At 39.5% G+C, this 22,198-nt stretch overlaps 1 protein-coding gene across 5 annotated transcripts in view; it reads left to right on the forward strand.

Moving 5' to 3' along the window:
- Positions 1–22,198, forward strand: part of dmd (dystrophin) — a 216,353-nt gene that overhangs the window by 83,583 nt on the left and 110,572 nt on the right. For 4 of the 5 annotated variants that reach the window (XM_026301384.2, XM_026301380.2, XM_026301383.2 and 1 more), the window contains exons 6-15: positions 2,913–3,014; positions 4,366–4,436; positions 5,404–5,522; positions 9,139–9,335; positions 14,600–14,728; positions 17,273–17,368; positions 17,960–18,058; positions 18,962–19,143; positions 20,299–20,449; positions 21,021–21,140. In XM_026301384.2, the coding sequence (XP_026157169.1) occupies positions 2,913–3,014; positions 4,366–4,436; positions 5,404–5,522; positions 9,139–9,335; positions 14,600–14,728; positions 17,273–17,368; positions 17,960–18,058; positions 18,962–19,143; positions 20,299–20,449; positions 21,021–21,140 (1,266 nt within the window). The remainder of the gene's footprint in view (positions 1–2,912; positions 3,015–4,365; positions 4,437–5,403; positions 5,523–9,138; positions 9,336–14,599; positions 14,729–17,272; positions 17,369–17,959; positions 18,059–18,961; positions 19,144–20,298; positions 20,450–21,020; positions 21,141–22,198) is intronic. The other variant, XM_026301385.2, reaches the window with a different exon arrangement.

Genomic DNA, 22,198 nt, shown 5'->3' on the forward strand with positions numbered 1-22,198 from the left:
TACAAAATAAAAGGAATAAAATCAAGAGAAAGTCAAAGAAAACAAATGGATCTAAGGTAGTTTTGCAGGAGGCTTTATAAGATTTAGGGAGCAACAAAAGTAACATCATCTTTTTCCACCTAGTTTTCAGGCCTGAACTAGAGGTATATGAAATTTTTTCTTAAAAAATCCATTTTTATGAATTGTATCATGTATATTACAAAAGCTACAGCTATATGCCATGAGCATGACAATGAGAAGGCAAGTTGTTCTAGATGCTAAACTAATCAAACAAGTCTTTCCCACCTTATGCTGATGCCTAAATTAATCCATGTACGTTATTGATAGTTCGTGTTAAATGTAATGAAAATACACTCAGGTTAACTAGCTATGATGTTAAAATAGTTATAATGCTGCAGCACTCGTTTTATTGATATTGTGCAACCTTCATTTTATTCTTGTTTTGTGTTTGCTGTTTTACAATTTACAGCTTCAATAAAATCCCACCCGACATGGAGCACAGCATACTAATTTTAGCTTGTCTGTGTGGTGACACATCTGTGAGGACAGAACAGATGTGAAAAAACGAGTTATGTGGACAAGCTGTAGCATGCCCACAGAACAGGATGTGACCAAGAACAGAGCCATATTTTAAAGGTGCTAATAGAGAAACATAATTATTAAGGACACTGCAAATCCTCAGTTGGTCCAGATTTTGTGGCAAGTCATGTGGCTCCAAATATGCCCCCTCACCTTCTGAGTGAATAGTGTCAAACACAGCATTGATACTGTGGGGACCCTCTGCTCTCTGGATAACTCCAGTATAAGGACAGGATGTAACCCAAAGTTTTGCCTTCCATTAACACCATACAGAGTGCATAACATAGATTCCCATGTGATTCTTTAATTAAGGTGGCACAGGACAGCTATCCATTGTCATAATTTTGGAGAAAACTATATCCACCACAGCCAAATTAATCTATGTGCAAATCTATGTGCAAGCCCTTCAAGTTTCCTCTGATGTTTCTGATAATGTCTCATTCCCTTGTGGTGTGTTTTCACTGCCTTTCATCTTTCTGCTAATTCATAAAGCAACATTATGCCTTCACTGTTGGCTACTTCTTCCCTTAAGCTGTATTTAAAGTTCAAAATCTGTTTTATGATGAACCTAGTGTTTAAAACCAACTTCATGTAAAGTCAGTCAGTAGTTTTAATAGCTTAAATTACAATACATTTTAATTGTATTTCATTCCTCATTAAGTTGAATAGAGGTTAATGTCTCAATCACACTAGTTTTGGCATAGACTTAATGATGCGATTAATAGCAAAACACAATTCTATAATGGAGTGTGTGTGTGTGTGTGTGTGTGTGTGTGTGTTGGAGTGCATATTTATTTGCATATAAGTGTGTATTTGCATATGCAGTCTGCGTATATACCTGTCAAAGGCTGCTGTGCCCTGGGGGTTATCGTTTGCTTGTGTGTGGGCACGTATGGCAGTCTGTGAGTGCTTCTGTGTGTGCGTGCATAACTCAGTGTGTAAGTGTGTGTGTGAGTTTATGTGTGAGTGTGTGTCAGTGTATGTAGCAGTCTTTGTCAAAGCACCCCTCCAATTAAAGTGGAAATGCATTCAGTGACCTACTCCCAAATGAGCCCCTTTTTTTTTACCCAGCAGGCCCATACAAACCTGTGTGTATGTGTGTGTGTGTGTGTGTTTGTAAGAGATCTTCCTTGCTGGGAGTTCACTTCAACACCAAATTACACCAAATTCTATTAATAGGATTAGTGTGTGATATGTGTATTGTGTAGTTTGTAATAGTGTGAATGACTCTTTCCTTGTGTGTCTTACTCCATTACTTTATATCTCTCTGCAAAGATGTGTGTGCAGAGCTGCTTTGTTAGCTGTAGTTTAGCACTCAACTTTGTTCAGCCCCAGCTCAGCACTCATCGTACTGCCTCACTGTATGAGTGTGTGTGTGTGTGTGTGTGTGTGTGTGTGTGTGTGTGTGTGTGTCAGAGTGCAGAAAGCTAGGAGAGTGAGGCAGAGGAGGAGAGTTGAGTGTTATAAGACTGAGTGAGGAGGAGAAAGGCAGGAGTGAAAGCACAAACTACCTTTTTTTGTGTGTATATCCATGTGAGTGTGTGTGCACACTTGACTGAAGGTGAGGGTAAGATATGCATAAGTAAAGCAGAGCTGGGCAGGGAAAAATATAACATTTCTCTCCCCATCCTAAACCGTGAACAAGCGCTCCAAAACTGTCACTCACAAGTGCCAGAAATGCAGCCTGTGAGGATGCAACTATTGTGTGTACACAAGTGCTTTAACTGCGTCCTGTTGACTTCTACTGACTGTGTGCTACCATGCAGCAGAATATGCAAATATCCATTGACAGGCCATGTCTAAGTTTTGCTAGGAAGCAGCAGATTTTTAAAATTGCCTCTTTATGATAATGTTACATCACCAGGCATCATATTAGCATGAATTTTAGTAGTGTTTTCTGTCAATCAAGGGACTGTGTGTAGAAAAAAGTGCCTGTGAGTGTGTTTGATAGTAGCTGCTAACTGTGCAGGTGTGTTTTCTCTAGGTGGATATTGAGTTAAAAGAGGATTATCTTGTTAAATATTTTGCTACCTATCCCTTTTCATTTGAATAAAAATCAAATGCTTCTATGTGTTGTATGACTAAGAAATGTTGAGTGGCAAACAGAAGAATTCTATTTGCTTCAAATATGGATAAGAAGTGCAGCCACCTCCCACTCAGCTATGTCCTTGACATTATCAATATATTTCCATTAATTTACACTGATCTGAGCTTCTGCTGGGTGACAGACATTAAATAATTTAAAACTAAATCCTCTGAAAATGTTACTACAGTGGTTTTCAAACTTGTGTGTGTGTGTGTGTGTGTGTGTGTGTGTGTGTGTGTGCGTGCAGGTAAAGGATGTGATGAAAGATGTGATGGCAGACCTACAGCAGACCAACAGTGAGAAGATTCTGCTGAGTTGGGTTCGTCAGAATACACGCCAGTACCCTCAGGTACTGTATGATCCTTTCTTCTTACTCAGTTTTATCCCCAGTCCACATGCTGACATCCTGGATGCCCTGTCAAAGTGTCCTAGCTAAAAGAGTTGTGTTAAACACCGACCGTGTAAATGTGAAGTAACTATGTCTCCATTTTAGAGCAATAGCTACAAGTCTACTACTCACTGACACAAGGACTATTAAGGAAATCTGTAGTGGCAGAAAATGTTCTCGCCTCTGCCAAGAAGCTTATGCTTTTCTTTTTCTAGTTATCTGTCCATCTGTCTGTCTGGGTATCTCAAACCTGTCATGAACAGATTTTCATGTAATTTGGCGGACAGATAGGCTTCGGGCCAAAGAATAATGGATTAGGTTTTGGAAGCAATCCAGATCTGGTATTAGTGCCACTGGATGATTATAATTTTATAACTCAAGTATGGAAGTAAGACAGGAGACTTGAGCTTAAGTCCTAAAATCTGTTTTCAGGGTGAAAAAAGTCCAACGAACTTAAAATTTTAGTTGTTAGGTTGATCTCTTTGGAGTATTCTGTGTGTATTTCTTTTCCTGTGAGATTACAGTCTCACAGTCCCAGTGACATCTATTTTTTTCTTAATTTCTTTTTATTCCATTTAGTTTGGATTGTTCTCAGCTGTATTGAAGCCTCTAAACTAAACCAAGAGCATTTGCATAAAATATGAATATTATTATTTATTAGCTTCAGGTCAGATCACCTTAAATGTTCCCATTGCACATCTTAAATGTATAGTCTTTGTTAGCTTTATCCAACTACTCTCATTCTGAATTGCTTTCATTATTTGAGTATAAGATTCAGATAGTGAATAAGATTGAAAAGCTTTGTAAGTAGAAAGTTCAGACGGTAGGGTCTATTTTTTTTTATCATCTTTCTAAAACCAAAAATGCTGGAGCCACAGTGGTTTTTATTGAGTATTTTTCTGCTCTAGTGAAAGCTGCAAACATTAGCAGATACTGACTTCCTACCTACAGCAGTAACCTGCAGTTCCTTTCAAATCTAAAGAGCATATTACTGTATAAGCTAACCTATTTTGTTAGATTCCATGCACAGTTTCTTCACATTTACAATACTGTACTATAATCCTCTGGTTCACTGGCCCAGGGGAGTCAAGGTTTAGCCAAGAGTCAGTTGACTCATTGGTTTTCTGAGCTCATTGCAGATTTGTATTACAATGGAAACACGTTTACAGCCACAGTTATAAAGCCCAGACTATCAATGTGAGGGTGAAAATATTATTAAATTGGTACCCAGTATTGGGGAGACAGTGTCTCAGTAAAGTGTCATACTGCAGTCACAGGTTAGCCCTTTAATATCCATTATCTCTGTCCTTAGGTCAATGTGGTTAACTTCTCCAGTAGCTGGAATGATGGATTGGCCTTCAATGCCCTCATCCACAGCCACAGGTACAGTAGAATGACGTGTGTGTGTCTTAGCTGAGAGGGGAAAAAAAAATAAAGCAATAGACCGAGAGGACAGACGGCAATGTCAAAATAGCTACAGAGGAAGACAGTATTAGTCTGCAAATACTGCTAATACTGCAAAGTATGGACTTGTATTCCATTGTATTAAATGGATATAGTTGGTGGTGTAAAATAAGCCCATTATTGCTTTGTGCCACAACAAAAACAAAAAAAAGAGAAAGGGAGAATGGGAAAAGACAGACATGTCTGACAGTGCCATGTGGCTGTAAGCCTGCTAACTATTGCATGGTCGCAGGAGGCCCACAGAAAGAATGACACAGGTACCAACATCAGTTGAGGTGGGACAAAGAGGACGATGAAAGCTTTTATAATTAGCTTCCAGTAGTACTTAGTCTACATAGAAAAGTAGCAGCTATGTTAGCTATGAAATTAAAAAAAAACAAGCACGTCCTGGACTGGGGTTGAGGTTGGGTCTGAGTAAAGTGACAAACTTACTTCAAAGGAATTGTTTGCTCTAGTGCGCTATGCCAACAACATTGTTTACTGATAGTGGGAGAGCTGACTGGAAAGTGTAGTATGTACAGCTTGGTATCACTCCACAGTAGATGAATACATGTATGCTGACTTACAGTAAAGTAGCTCCAAGAATAAACATGACTGCATCAGCTGAAATGAGTTAATAACAGTGTTTCATTTTTAAGAAAATTAATTTGTAGGCTATATAACAAAACTTTTCATTGTTACAGTGTCAGCCCTTTTTACTTCAGACAATGTTTTTTCTCTCCTCTTGCACAACATATGATAAAGAGTTGCAATACAGCGCCAGAGAAAATGATCAGCTAGGGACGTGATCTAGTAAATTCTTAAGATATTTTTCTATATTCATATAAATTAAAATATAGGGGCAGTAAACACATGATCCCTGTTGATTTTTCTTTTGCTTCCACAGACCTGAGCTTTTTGATTGGAGCTCAGTGGAGAAGAAGACGTCGGCGATCGACAGACTGGAACACGCCTTTAATAAGGCAGAACAACACCTGGGGATAGAGAGACTGTTGGACCCTGAGGGTAACTAACCCACGAACACAAGCAGGGAACAAAGCTTCACACACACACACACACACACACACACACAGGCTGATAATTTGAGAGAAGAATATTTGCGGAGAGTTGCAGCTCCCATCATATTTCATGCCTTCCAATAATGCCCCTTAATAGACCCAACTGAGCACAATGTGTGATTCTGTCACAGAGACAACTGTAGGCAAAATATTCATCACTTACCTGAAATGTGTCTTTTGTTTTAACAGACCTGCCTCCTGACATGTATTTGTTGACAACTGTGGCATTTATCATTGCGAAGGTTCCTACTGACCAAAGATCAGTTTATAGACTATAGATATATATAAATGAAGTAAAGCTGATCTGGGACAAATGTTTTTTGCAGCACTGTTTTCTGTGGCCAGCTCTCTTTGATGAATGGTGGTGGTGTTTGTAACCATAGGCACACTGCATATTTGCATAAATTAAGTATAAATGAAAAGAAAAACTTCACTCAACAAACTAAATACAATCAAACTGGACAGGGTGGGTGCCAAGAAAAAGGTAAGGACCCGCTGACTGCCACCATTTACCCACCCATTCATCTGAAGAAATGAGGCAGCTGCTTTTTCACACAGGGCTAAAGTCTCAACTCGTCCCACAGTGGCTGAAACAAGTGTAGATTGAAGGGTCTTGCATCTGCAGCTGAACAAAAGTTATTTAAGAGAAGTAGGAGGGCTGTTAAAATAAAGAATGCATGAGCAGGTTTCAAAGTGCAGGTGATTGAATTAAACTGAGTGACTCTTCTAAGATATTAAATGAAACATCTGCCCAGATGTGTTCAACACAAGGATATAGAAAGGAGATATTCAGTGAACTACACATCCAGCACATTCACTTCATTGTAACCCTGAATATTGTTTTATATAATCATTGTCTTCATTTCAGTAGAACTCCTTTTCAATTTATTTTTTCTATACCTCTTCCCATTATTTATCCTGTCTTTGTCTTTTCCTCTCACCACGGTTTCTCTCCAATTCCTTTTTTGCTCCTCTCTTGTCTTTGCTTTGTTTTTCCTGAAATCATAGCTGACAGCTACTGCGTTACAGCTCAGGTCTTCAGTTTTATCTTTTGGAAGCCATGTTCTTCACGTAGCCTTGAACACACAAGCAAACCGAGGAATATTTGTTTAGACATGATTCTCACGCTTAGAAAGGTTTCACCTGAACTAACATTGGTGCAGCAGCTTGGAGAACGAATAAACAATAAAGTTTGTTTGTGCAAGAATAGGATATCTCAGCCATAAGCTAAATACTGCTATTGAAACCAAATGTCTTCTAGGGAATAATCTGAAAAGCTATTTCAATCCAGACTAATGATATTTCCACAGTGTATTTTTATAGATAGAGATGTAATCACTGCAAGGCACACAGACAGAGAGACTTACAGATATCCTTGAAGCAACCTGCAACACAAAAGTGCAAACACAGACACATATATATCTGTAAATATAGACACTATGCACACTTTAACATGTCTGCACACAAACCAACACACACACTGGCAGAGATGAATAAGCATGCACACACATGTAGCAGGAGCTGTGGTGAAATCACTGAAATGGACATTGTGGGACAGAAAAAAAGTAGAGTGGACTACACGAGTAAGGAAGAGGTGCAGATGGAAAATATTATTTATGGAGCTGTTTGTCTTCTCCAGTCAAACAATAATAATCTCAGATTTCACTGCAATGCTAATACATCAAAATATGAACTTCCTCTAGCTTTATCTATCTGTCTTGCTATCCACAGCATGGATAGACCTACTCACATGAGCACATACAGTAAATATTTCTCATTTCTCTTACTTTGGTCTTCACTTGATGTCCTCTCCTCTTGTCCTCCTTTCTGCTGTTAATGAAGTCATGAGCTAACTACACATATTTTACTCTAACATATCCACAACCATCAGTGCATTTACTCTCTATTTCTGTCTCCTGTCTTTTTCCCCTCCCCTTTTGCTCTTTGACTCCTCTCCCTCCACTCAACCCTTCTCCCTATTTTCTTTCTAACTGTGTCTCAGTCTCTTATGGTGTCCATTCATCTTCTGTGTCTTGGCCCCACTGTGATCTGTCTCTATTAGTTTTGCCCTGGGCTGACTGGCCAGGCAACAGGCTCTTGGCCATCCTTCCTGAAAGCACTGCTGTGTTATATGTCTCCTCCACCTGTTGGAGCTTCCTCAGATGTAATTTAGCTGTCAGGTTCAGGACAGGGAGGCTGACAATGATAATATGGGAAATCAAAAGCAGCTTAAACAGTCACCACAAAAAAATGATTTGCAGTTGAAAGACAGTTTAATGCATCAACTAGCAGCCTCTAAGATGGCTTGTAAGTGGCCATCACATACTGTTACCCCCACCTGAGCTGAGAGCTATTAGTTTTTTAAGGCGGCAACGAACAGTTATTTTCATGATAGATAAATCTGTAGATCCTTTTACAGTGATTATTAGTTTAGTCTATAAAATATCAGAAAACTGTGAGAAATGCGTCTTTATTTTCTAAAACTAAGTTAATACATTCCTTGCATGGGTTGTTTTGCACAATCAACAGTCCTAAACCCAAAGATATTCAATTCTGCATCACAAAAGGAAAAGACCAGCAAGTATACACATTAGAGAGGTTGACAGTGAGCGGTTGCCCCCGCAGATGCTGTCTGGCATTTTGAATCAGTGGCAGCAGGGCACAAATTCACTGCCACGACCGCTGACAACCTCTGATCCAGGCAGCCCGTACACCACAGGCTGCTTCTGTCCACCTAGTTTAATTTAGGTGGATGGATCGAAAAGGTTGGATCTCAAAAGTCATCTTTTATGTTTGCACTTAATTATGGAGGTATTCTGTCACGGTGCTCCAACATTACTCCAGCAGGTGAAGCCTATTTATCACAGTGCAGTATCCTTCATTTCTAATGATAAATTCTTTTCTCATCATTAAGACAAATCACCATGTTATATTTATTTATAAAACCCAAACTACATCACATCTCTTGTCTCATTTAAATCCTGTTGCTATAATATTCAATCCAGTAGCTACTTATCCTTAGATCTAGAACTGCAGTCTTCCCAAAAGTTAGATTTCTTACTTTCTCATGGCACATCTGAAGCCTCATCATGTGATGTCCTGTATTATTCACTGGTCTGTGGCTGTGATCACAGGTGTGGAGGTTGTGCTTTAGGGTCTGTGTTGTCTGTAGTCTGTCTAATGTGTTTGTTTCAAATACACATAACACCAAATACCTTTCATTTCCACTTAAGAATCATACAATTATTGTGAAGTGGTACAATTTTGTATAATTTAAAATGCTGGATATGTGTTTGCTCTTGTTGCATGTTGTTTATTCTGTGTTGATGTTTTTGTCTGTTCTAAATATATGTAGTGCCATTTATGTGTCACAAAGGCACAGAGTAACTTTCATGGTATTGCTCTATAACAAATATATAGGTTGAGTAACTGTATTGAAAAGAAAACCATGCTTGTGTCTCTGTATAAGACACTAGTAGCTGACCCTTATTCAAGTAGTCCTGAGTCTCAGCAGTTGTGTATCTCATAAAATATTCGTACTTCTCCAACTTTCTGTTATACAGATGTGGCAGTGCCTCACCCTGACAAGAAGAGTGTCATCATGTACGTGACGTCACTCTTCCAGGTGCTTCCCCAAAGAGTTTCCATGGAAGCCATCAAGGAGGTGGAGACACTGCCGCGGGCAACCGCAGCCAGCATCACCCGGGTGACGACGGAGGAGCACTACCAGATCCAGACCCAACAGCGCTTCTCCCAGCAGGTTAGACACACACGCGCGCGCGCGCACACACACACACACACACACACACACACACACACACACACATATAGCCACTAACTACCTTAGAGGCTTGCAGGTATGTAAAGTATCAGATTGTTTTTAATTAGAAAACCAAAATAATTAGCTTTACACATCATGATCATAGATGATTATAGATGATCATAGATGATATGATCATAGATGATCATAGTAACCTGCCATTGCTGCATCTGTGATAACACATTTGGATTTGACCTGCCCGTCAGTCATCATGGGAACCGTGGTAGTGGATTGATGTTAACTCCTGTCACTGTGTTCATGCTGTGTGGTGTAGCTGTCTCCACCAGGCTTAATGCTGTAGTGATAGTAAGATGCCATGATTTATTTCCTGAGCTTTCCAGAGCTTTTGCCCTGCATGCACTGCGTGTGCTCAGCTTTCACACTCACTTGATCTTTAGAGCTACTTTTTCATATTTATCCATATTTACAATCCAAAATATTTACAATCCAAAATGGCTTTGTTATTGAGGCAGTGCCCACACTAAATAATAATATTAAAATAGACTATATTATTGCATATTATTCATCTAAATGACTGAAGAGTTTTGTACACCGCATATTTGGCTCCATAATATAAGTATCTAACCCAGTTACAGAATGAATGTGTACTCCTTCTAAGCATCAACACTCCCATCCTGCCAGCATGCCACTTTATCAAGATTACCAAGTGGGCTTGTAAAACTCCCAGCAGGACTGAGGAGATGATCCCTGCACTAGAGTGTCCTCTGATTTGTCTTAATTCAGCACTGTACAGCAGCTGCCCCAAGAGCAGAATTAATCCAATAAATTCTGCAGAGATTTGGAGATCTTTGAGAATACATTAGGTAATGAAGGGTTGGGTATTGGTATTACCGTGAAGACACTTTTCATTTTCACATCTCTACAAGCAGTAAAAAAACATTGGGGGGGATTTGGAACTCCCTCTTTCCCTGTAGTTCTGCTAAATAAATTGAGGTACTAACCAGCAGCCACAAAGGCTCACAAGCATGGTTAAGATGATTAAGAGCAACACTTTTTGGATTCTACTTTTTAATGAAAAATTGGATAATGAACAGTGTGATTTATTTCTCAGTGGCTCCACAAACTGACAGCAGGTTTTTTGGAGGCAGCAACACATGATTACGAGGGGAACTAGTTCTGACTTGGCACGAGGATTATCTGTGGAAATTGGTGTTTCAGTGTGAAGAACATTTCATGAAGTCAACTTTGATGGACAGCATCAAGAGCCCCATTACTCTCAAAATGGCACTGACTGCAAGATTAAGTTTCAAATGTGAAAAGAATCTTGGCAGCACATTCTTTGATCAGATGAAACCAAAATAAATTTATATCAGATGGAGTCCAGCATGTTAGGAGTGGCCCGAGCAGGGCTGACATCCTGAATACTATTCACAGTTGTCAAATTTTCAACATGACAGAGATCCCAAAAACAAAAATCAATGACACAAGTTTCTGAAGAAGACAAAAGTGAAGACCCTGACCTGGACAAATACTGTTTGTCTTCTGACTTGATTCCAGTAGAGCACCTGTGGAGAATAATATTAAAGCAGAAGGTAGAGCAACAAAACCCAGACAGCAAAGAGCAGTGGAAATAAGGTGTGTGTGTGTATTGTATAGTCTAATTATATAATAATAATATTATAATATTATTTTATATTATATAGTCTAATTAATCTATTCCTTAATTAATTTGCACACAGCAGAATGAAAACTGACTGCTACTTTGAGACAGACCCTCTGAATAAGAGTGATAAAAATGTCAGGTCCCAAATTTGATCTAGCAGCTCCGACCTTTTCAGAAGAGTTAACCTGAGGTCAGTGTTATGCTATCACAATGAATTTCAACACAATGGAGGGAGCTTCGTGGAGTAATGGCTGGTAATATTATTATCTCACTCAGTTTAATGTCCATATCAACTCACCTTCATCAGCTCTCTGTCTGAGAGGAAAAGATGGACTGAAAGTGGAAGGAAAATATGTAGATTAAGAAATAAGGGAGAACAGCGGAGGAAGAGGAGTGAAGCTATAAAGATAGAGATGAGCAGACAGTTAGTGCAAGGAAGAAATCAGTTGGCAATAAAACAACAGATGGAAGGGATAAAAAAAAAAAAAGTTATTGACAACAGCTATTATCTGCCTCCTCGTTCATCTGTCATTGTCAAAGGGGAGCTGTCACCACCTCCGTCCATCAACACCGTACGACCACCACCTGGACCTGAAGGACAAAGAGCCAGACTAGAAGTTCATGAGAAATATGAAATACAGCAAGTCCAAAGTTTGAGAGAAATATTTAAAGCTTTTCTGTGACATTATCTGAGGTTTCCTGATGCACTAAATCCCCACCACCTTCTCCTTCCTACATCTACGTAATGCTTGGAGGAAGAGTGCCAGTAACTGTTTGATCCAAGGCTGGGACGCCTCTGGCTGTCTGCTCTTTACAGCAGGAAAAACGCCTAATCCATCTTGAAAGAGAGAAAAGCAAAAAATGCGAGGGGTAAAACAAATGGAAGACAGACAGAAAAACGATGACAGGTGAGGAAAAGAAGAGAGAGGAGAGAAGAGGTGCAAGGGATGGAGGCAAAAGAATAAACAGCAGGGGAGAGGGCGCAGAGACAGGGAGAGATTAAACTTTTATGATGGCTGTGGTAGAAAGGTGGACTTGATTTTAGTGATATAGACTCACCCTGCTCCTATAGGAAATGAAGCATTGGGACTGCTACATAGGTGGACAATTAGAAGTTCTTTGTCCCTTCAGAATGAGAGCTCAGTTTCAAAATCTGACTCCTGTACAGTTTGACTGCTGAGGCAATTTGGAGTTCAAGCTGACATTTAATGTGATGCTCCATCCATTCCAGGTGCAAAGATGGACTTTTTTGAGTCATTTTTCACGCATCTTCCCTTTCTGGGTTTAATTTTGGTTATGTGTTTGTCCATGTACATTTGGACAATTCTCATCATCAGTTGTAATACCACAGAACCAAACCACTCATATTAAATCAGAACTATTTTAGTATATCAGGAACAAGGCTGTACTTTGACTTGCAGTTTATATTTTATATATCTGTTGTTGGTGAGTCATTCAGGGACTAATGAAGTGTTAATTTAATTGCCTCTGTCTTTGATAGACCATGTTATGTATTAATGCGCATGAAGAGGCAGGGCTGAAAGGCACAAACACACAGGAAAGGAAAAAACAAACTCATCTTCTGCTTGTGGATTCTCATCCAAACCACATACACCAGCTGAATGACCGACTGTGAACCTCATCCAATAGGCTTCATTTAAAAATGTGTGTTTCCTGCTAATGTAATGACTCATTAGTGGGCTGACTTCATAGCGGTGTGCTATGGTGACTGCAGAGTGTGTTGGAGTCATGTCATTACTGTGAGGTTTCTAGGCACATAGCAGGCATTCAGTGCTAGTGCATCCAGATCAGCAGGGAATAGTTCAATAGAGCATGTAACTCTGTGTAAAAACAACTTGTTTTTACATTTCAATTTTGCATACAGGTTAAACAGACTAATACTAATGTTTAGTGAGTCTGTTGTCCATTTTCTGCTGCTTGTTTGGAATCGGATCACAGAAGCAGCAGGTTAAGCAAAGTGGTCCAGACATTCCTCTCCCTGTCGGTGTATTCCGGCACTTTCTGGGGAATCCTGAGCCATTTCCAGACTAGCTGAGATATAGTCCGTCCAGTGTGTTCTGGTTCTGCCCCGGGGCCGAGCCACCCTACATGGGAAACTAATTTTAGTTGCTTGCACTGTATTTGCAATCTCATTCTTCCGGTCACTACCCAAAGCTCATGACCATAGGTCAGTGTTGGAACATAGATTAACTGACAGATTGAAAGCATTGCCTTCAGCTCAGCTCCCTCTTCACCGAAACAGTCTGGTACAACGTGCTCATTACTGCTGACACTGCTTCAGTCAGCCTGCCAGCCTCAGTCCATTTTACCCTCACTCGACCCCAAGGTACTTAAACAGCCTCACTTGTGGCAGACATTCACTCCCAGATTTCCCAAATGCTTGAACAATTTTCTTACAGGTACAATTTAATTTACAACCTCAATTCTTTAATTAACAAAACTTAATATATGAAATCAACTTAATATATACAATATAATATTTATAACTTAATATAGTGTTATAGAAAATGAGATCAACTAAAATTTTGTTAGCTGCTTGCCAATAAAAGCCAGATGCTGATAAACTGCAAAGGGCTGTTTTACAGAGCTGCTGCTATTTTGGGTAAAATGTGGAGTGAGAGTGAAGCAGGATGTCGATGCCTTACAGCCAGGTGATGACTGTTCCTCTGGGAAGAAAATTAAGTTTAAAACTAGTGAGTCTGAAACATTAGCAGGCAGAAGAATTTGTCTGGATGGGTGTGGGGATGTGCAGCACATGCAACACATGGTGGATTACTAGGAGCTGCTCACCACAGCATCAGCTGTGACTCTGTGCTTCTTTCTGTTGTTCATTCTCTCCACATCTTCTGTATAAAACATCTGTTCTCTCTCTCTCTCTAATGTCTGCATTATCTCTCTATGGGTTTCCATCCAAGGAATTTTTTGTGATTTTTGAAGCATCAATTTACAACAATAAAGTCAGCAAAGATGGAGAGTAACTAACTAAAGTAATTTAATATATGCTTTATGTAGGATGTCCATATGACATATATACATATATATATATATATATATATATATATGATGGAAAGTACTTAACTACTTGACCAATATAAAATATTAGTAGTATTCCATTTTTCTTGTAAATGTGTTTTCCAACAATGGTGATAGACATGCACCAAATCTGTTTTTTTATTAAATACTATTATTAATAATGTTATTGTTACGATTTGTTTTATTTATGTTGTTTTGAAAGTTCACCTAAAATTATCTTGACATTTGGATGGAAACAGAGCTTATGTGTGATTATTCATGTTTCTTTTTTTCCTCTTTTTTCTGCTTCTTTCCTGTTTCTTGCCATCTTAATTTTTCATCCTCACTCGCTCCTTTGCATACTGATGCTTCTTTTTTTCAACTCTACCCCTTTGTTTTCTGTTTCTTCTTCCTCTGTGTAATTTGGCTTTTGGATCTTTTGCTCTCTATGTTCGGCCTCTCTTTTCCTTTCTTTCTCTCTTTTTCTGGCTTCTCCCTCCTGCCACCACTTTCTCTGCCTGTTTCTATCTCCCTGTCTCTCTCTCAGATCACAGTGAATGTGGCTCAGGGGCGAGTGCGAAGTCCGTCCCCTCAGCCTCGTTATAAAAGCTATGCCTACACCCAGGCTGCATATGTCAAGTCACCCGAGCAAAAGAGGAGGCGTTTTACTGAGCAGGTCCGCGCCAGCACTCCATTCCAAACATCCATGCTTCTGTGCATGTTTTGGCTGTTTTGGGGATGCTTGTTTGTCTGCCTTTGTTTGTCTGTGTCACTGAGAAAAAATGTCCATTATTTTCTTAAGCCCACAATTGAGTTTAGAACTTAAAATGAATTTAATCCCAGCAGGGTGGATTATTGTTCTTCCTTATCCAAAGATTGTTTTTGTCCAAATATGCCTATTCAGATATGTATACCTGCAACAATGAAAATACATTCTAATAATATTCTAAGAATAAAACTGTAAGACATGTTCAGCTGGACATTTTTTCTTTTTTCACCATGTCTCTGAGTCACGTGATTAATTGAATCATATTAATCACATTAATTTAATTCATGGTTTGTAGTTTGCTGCTGATATGATACATTTATTTTAATAACTTGTGGCTCAGAACGGATACTAACTGGGCTTTTCCTTTTTATCAGTAGTGATCCTGACAGCATATTTTAGCCAATAAATGATCTTTTTATGATAATTTGCTTTCTTGAAGAAAACAAGACACGACTGTCATACAAATCTACAACAGGAGGGGTTAGTTTGTCTTAGCATAAAGACTAGAATAAAGTGAAAACAGCTGGTATGACCCCCTGCAGTTAAAAAGAAAAAGAAAAAAACAGCTCTAAAGCTCAATGAACACATTTAATCCCCTTTATTTATCTGTACTCAGACAGAAATGTAAAACACAAGTGCTGTACAATTTGTCTTTAGCATTTGTCTCAAGACCTTAACCTGATGTGACCGATGATAATATTATTTAGTCTGGAGATGGGCGCAGGCAGAGTACAACATGGTTTATGTGTCATATTCTGAGTTAAAAAACAAAACAAAAACAGCAGCAGAAATGTCAGTAAACCTGGTCAAATGTCTTCAGACGCATCATCCCAGTGCAGTTACTGTATATCTCAATAAAATTCAATGTTACACAAACACAATTAATTGCACTTATCTAAACAGAGAAGTCCACTGTTTATTTGTGTCTGACTAATGAATAATTATTCATAGGAAATGTTCCTGTTCTTCTTGTCCTAGTGACCTGTGTGAATTCAGGAATCCCCTAACCAGCACTTCAGCTAGAGAGCTAATCTTCTAGCGTGTGCAAGCGTCTTTTTACAGCACCACTCTGAGCTGTGCTCTCTTCCTATGTTTAAGACATAGTTTCACCCCCTGTAAAACTCCATCTTATAATTTTACACATCTGTTTGTGGATTTAACAAAAAATATACAATGTGTTCATTAGCGAGCATTAGAGATGCTCACATGTTTCCAGTTTTTATGCTTTAAGCTAAACTAATTATCTGCTGGCTCTTGCCTCATATTTGCAGAGACATACGAGCTGCTTTGTATAGCACTGCATTTACAAACACAAACTAGCTTGAAAGTTTGCTTCTTATCTGTCACTGTTATAACAGCACCCTGAAAGCATAGTTAGCATAGTTACTCTGCATCCCCCCATTTTTTTTAACTTTTCCAGTCAATTCAAAAAAAGGAAATTTCACAGTGTTCACATGCGTCTTCCTGCACTGTCTAACTAAATGTAGCCCATAATTTTCTCTGACTCAGGCGCAATGTATTCAGGGACTCTGTCAAATATTTAATGTACCAGCAGGGTGCTCGACTTAACTTGGCTGCCACCTAATAGACATCGCAAGAGGAAAAGATCGTTTGTCAGATTAGCTTTGTTCAAGCATTCTCATTGTTCTTTGAAATGCAGGATGTAGAGCAGAAAATACAAGCCCTGCGCTCATCACCTCTCTGTTTATTTCTTTGAAGAAGGCACGGAATTAAACTGATATTTTACAATGTGCTGTCCTCAGTTTGCCTCAATCAGATGTGCATTATATGAGCAGCATACGACAAGAAGTACAATATGATCCAAGATGTTGTTTTATAGGGAATAAAGAGCATGTTTTAGCCTGTTGAGGATGTTAATATGTGAGATTTGTTTTAGATTTGATTACATGTTTAATAAATTTGACCATCTGACAAAACCAAACACTTTTTTTTACACAAAAGAGAAGTGGCACTGGCTGAGGCGGGATAGTAATCAGCACAGTGGCTGGTCCTTGTATGACCTCATTAGCAGAAAAAAGAATAGATTGAGAGCAGGAACACAAAGCTGAGATAAAACGAAAGAAGTTGTCAGTGTTCAGATCAGTAGTTGGCACACAAACACAGATGTAGAGAGAGACCCAGTGAAAGAGGACAAGTAGTTAAGGTTGGACAAAGGCCAGAACTGTTTGTCAGCACTGATAATGGGTAACACTAACACACCTGTCCTCATCTCTCTCTATCTTCTCTGGCTTCCACCTTTCTTTCATGCTGCCGTCTTTCTGCTCATTTCTCTTTCCTTCCTTCCTTCCTTCCTTCCTTCCACCTCTGAACCCCTTTGTGTTGTGCCCTATAACCCTAACACCCTCCATTCCTTTGTTTCTCCTCATATCACTCTCCACTGTCATCCTCCATTGCTGCCTATTATCTCCCACCCATCTCTTCCCTCTCTAGTTCCTGAGTCCTGGCCAAGAGGAGTTGCAGAGGGGCCTCAGTCCTCTACCCCCAGGTTCCACCAGCCTGGAGAGCTACCAGGCTGCACTGGAGGAGGTAAAGGGGTGATACAGAAATGCTACAAATATTTAACATATTTTTTGAGTGTTGTTTTTTTTTTTTTTTTTTAAGTAAGCTGATATCTCTATTTTTCCTACTGTCAACAAATCCAGTGTGTACCCAAAGTCTGATACGGTACATCTCATTCCTCTGCTCCATAGAGCTCCATCTCTGTCAAAAGTTATTAAAACATCATTGAGTCACACTGTTACCCCACTGGTTGCCATGTTCCTGCATTACCAAGAATGCACACTCGAGTGAATACCACATACACCCTGCTGCTACCAGAGGTGCTCACAAGTGCAACAACTGTGGATTTATCTGCTGCTGAAATTAGTCCCCAGCATCTACACTATTTCCTGGCCTGTGAGCAGTGTTTTGTTAAAAACTGAAGTGACCAGCTAATTTAAGAAATTACTGAACCTTTTTAAGATCAGAGATGAAGAATTCCATCTTCAGTAAAGAGAAAGGAAGACAGAAAGAAGTGAGACGGACTAACACTTTTAGTGGTTTTGGTCTTTTCATGGGATTTGTTGACAGCAAGAAACTGTCAGTGTGTGTTATGTTAATTTATCTCCAAATCTGAAGGTGTTGACGTGGTTGCTGTCGGCTGAAGATGGGCTTCAGGCCCAGCCTTCCATCTCCAACCAAGTGGAGGAGGTGAAGGAGCAGTTCCACACACATGAGGTAAGAGCTGCTACTTCCTTTTCAACAAGATGTTCAGTTTATTTGTCACTGGACTGTTACTCAGTCTGCTACAGCAGGATGTGGTTCTGAATGAAGTTTCCAAAATTTGACATCATAGAGATGTTATCAGCAGTGAATTCCTGTTCATAAAATCTTATCTGAAAGGTATTTATTGGCAGAGCAACTATTTGATACAAAGCACATAAATAATATTGATGTTAAATATAATTTTATAGTGAGATGTTTTTCATTTCATAGTTATAATAATGTCACAATAGTCACAATAATGTATCTCCATAAGTATCTGCAAGCAAACAAACAGACAAAAAGTGTTAAAAGTCAATGCACAGGAAAAGAAAGCCAAAGAAACAACAGATGTTCAAAGAACCACAGCCTCCAATTCGTAACAACATCCCTTGTCCATTTACTAGAAAAGCTGTGCAGTTAGAGGAAAGAATGAGCCTTCTTCTATTGCACTAAAGGACCAGGCTTGAAAAAAGTGCAGTAATCCGTGTGAAGTGGCCCATCACTAAAAAACAATTGCTGCTGTTTGTTGGTGGAAGGTGAACAAATATGTCAGAAAGGCAGCACACCACAAGAAGCATAAATATTTGAGTTTTTAGCAAATTCCCTCAGATTGTTAGATGAGGTTCTGCCAGCTCCCTAATTGTTAAAATTGATTATATACTCTGCAAAATATCCCCAACTGTTTTGCCATGTGAGACCCTAAATTGATCTTATGAGTTACAGTAAGTGCTCAAAGGTGAGAAAGGAGGCAATAAAGTGAGTGGAGGGGGGTAATTCAATGGGAGCACCGATGTGAGGCATACTTCTCCACATGGAGGCTAAATTAGTGGAATTGTCAAAATATGTGTTGAAAGCCTTACATCTGTCTCTCATCAGGGGTACATGGTGGAGCTGACCACACACCAGGGCAGCGTGGGACAGGTCCTACGGGCTGGTGCTGCCCTGCTGGGGGAGGGCAACCTGAGTGAGGAGGAGGACTCAGAAATCAGGGAGCAGATGAAACTCCTGAACTCCCGGTGGGAGCACCTGAGAGTGGCTAGCATGGAGAGACAGAGCAGGTACATCCACACAACGATTAAAAGCTCTAAAGCGATCAATGAAATGAAAACAGTAATGAATAATAACAACAATATTGGGGGAAAAGGTTGTTTAAAAGACAGATAAAGACAGATAGGGGGGCTGACCTCACATGCTGCTTATGCAGTTAGTGGTCAGGGGTGCAGAGCAGAGCAGGGAATTGCAACCTTTTTCTGGCTCTGCCTTATTCATTTATTACACAGCTATTTACTGCAACGTTTTGTATGTGCAAATGAATGCAACACTTTTGTATACCATCCAGGAGAGACCCAATATTTTAAAGATTATCACATCTCACCTTTCTCTCACAGCTGGCTTCTTCCTCCACCTTCCAGTACAGCTGTTTGAAATAGCTATAAGCTGTATATGATATACGCCATAGAAACTAGTACACTGACAGCCTCAGGCATCAAAAAGCTGTTTTTTTGTTTTTTTTTTAATCCTACTGAGGAAGAGCATGACCAGAGCATATGGTGTAGTGAGACAAGGGCACATTTGCATTTGTTCTGGATAGGATCCACCTTAGAATTAATTCTGGCTAATTTTGTTTTGGAAATATGGGTAGATATAACTACTTTGAACTGTATAAAGGCATGAAAGACAATGCAAGAGATTAGGGAGTAGTATAATATTTACAGAATGGGCTTACCTAAAGAAGGATGTGACACATTCTTCTTTCAGGGTTTTTTCAGTATTAATTAAAGACTATGAATAATGTTTTATCTCTTTTTACACAATGGATGAGGCATATTCTGCACACAAAGAACAGTGGCCTTCCTAATCATAATGAATCCAATAATGATGACACTGAGGCAAATTAAATTAACTGTTGAGCTATCTTCTTTGATAATCTTGTTGATTTAACCACAGTGCTCTACAGATATGGCCCAGACTACCAAATGACAGTTAGACAAGACAGACCCCTCTGTTAGAATGGAGTCATGAAATAAACGAGCAATATAATGAGGTTTTTACAATTCTTACCAATTAAATCAACAGTATCACTGTTTGTGGCAAGCGAGTATTTAACCAGACCTTCATCTCCCCCTCTAAACTGCCCATGAGCCATGGTTTGCTTTTTTTATAATTGTATAGATCTGTGATTGGTGTTTTACATTCAATTCCCTCACTCTTAGACTCCACGAGGTCCTGATGGACCTACAGCACCAGCAGTTGCAGCAGCTCACAGACTGGTTGGACATGACAGAGGCGCGGATTAAGAGGATGGAGGCTCAGCCACTGGGTCCTGACCTGGAGGACATTAAACATCAAGTCGAAGAGCACAAGGTGGGCGATTGTTCTTCTAACATTGCTGAACCAATCAAGGCCAAGATGCTCCTATGAAGCTTCAAAGAACATTTCATAGGAGAGAGAAAAGGCTTAGGATTTAGCAAACATAAAACATTGTAGGGAAATGAAGTGTAAATTTCCACAGATCCAGGACAGAGCTGCTAACATGTGTTTTCTTTTTTACTATAACCTATAAATTATAATAGATCATCTAGTTAATTATGCACTCATTCATTTTTTGCACTTTGGCTCTTGTGTTTTGACACCAACTTCAATATGCCATGCCTGGCTGTGATTAGGGGAGGGGCTTAGTGGTTAGTTGGTCAAGTTAAATGTGTGTGTAGCTGAAGGGAACACACAAAGGAGTGTTTAAGAGTTCCTCAAAAGGAAATGTTCTCTCTGCTGCTGTTAAGGTGTTATGATGGTCTGTGAAATCCAAATAGTGTGCACTCACTCTGGACAGAATGTGTCTGGACACTCTCTGGACACTCCTCATTCTGAATATGTTTGTGTGTGTAATTCTGTTGTTATATTTGTGTGTTTTTCCATGTGTGTGTATGTATTGCAGCTCCTGCAGGAGGACCTAGAGCTGGAGCAGGTGAGGGTCAATTCCCTGACCCACATGGTGGTGGTGGTGGATGAGAGCAGTGGAGACAGTGCCACTGCCGCTTTGGAGAGCAAACTTCAGGTGAAAGCCTACACATTGAAACACACACACACACACAAACACACAATCTAATTTCCCTTTTTCTTTTTATATATTTTTGGAGTTTCTCTCCACTCCCTCATTTGCTAAATTGTTCTCTCAGTGGGAGTGGGCTCAGCAGACTCTGGCATGGTTTCTCAGGGAGAGCAGATTGAACAGGAGATAGTTTTGTCTTTGGTGCAGTAATTAGACCTTGCCAGCAAGATGCGCTTGTATTGTATATGTGTGTGTTGTAGCTTTCTGCTGATTTTGTTTACTCTATAAGTTATCATCACACAGACTCCAGCCAGGAGTCAGACTTTGCTGCCTGTTTGTGTGTAGTTAATTCTCCACGCTTGTCTTAGCCTCTGATGTATGGGCCTTAGTTCCCCTTGTTAACTCCCATATACTGCAAAGAATAAAATAGAAAGCTGCTGTTTTAATAGATTTCTTTAGCTTTCTAATACACTAACCTTAATTGCAACATAGACCCCGTGTTGAGGATTCAGTTGTTGGACAGTACGTCTCTCTGAAATTGATTGGACGAGCCCTGGACACAAAGATGCTAAATAAACAAGTAGACCAGCATTTGTAGCACTTTCTGACAAGCTGGTTGGCTGCTGTTCTGTAGCTGTGCCTGACCCCTGACCTTGCTTTGGAGAGGAAAAAAAAAACCCTATATGTTCTTGGATCAATGAATAATTGTTGCATGAAGAATTTAGTTTTGTGAGGTTGAAGTAAAGTCAGTTATGGAAGTTGAAGTAAGTTTGTCATGCTTTTGGAAACTTCTTTAAAAAGGGTCACTGCCAATGCATTTGTTTCTGTAAATACAATTTCAGCTGCATTTGCCTGGTTATTTACATTATTATATGTCATGTATATACTGTATGCTACTATAAATTGTATTCGCCCTTGAATTCAAACAGGTTGATCCAGCCATGGATCATGCACTATTTTAACAGTCATCTCAAACTCCAGCCTCAGTTGCAGATGAACACTAAGTTTGAATTTGTAATGGAGAGATGATTCAGTGTAAAATGATAAGCTGATCGAGGGAGAAA

Source organism: Mastacembelus armatus, chromosome 2 (assembly GCF_900324485.2).
Source record: "Mastacembelus armatus chromosome 2, fMasArm1.2, whole genome shotgun sequence".
In the NCBI taxonomy this organism is placed as follows: Eukaryota; Metazoa; Chordata; class Actinopteri; order Synbranchiformes; family Mastacembelidae; genus Mastacembelus; species Mastacembelus armatus.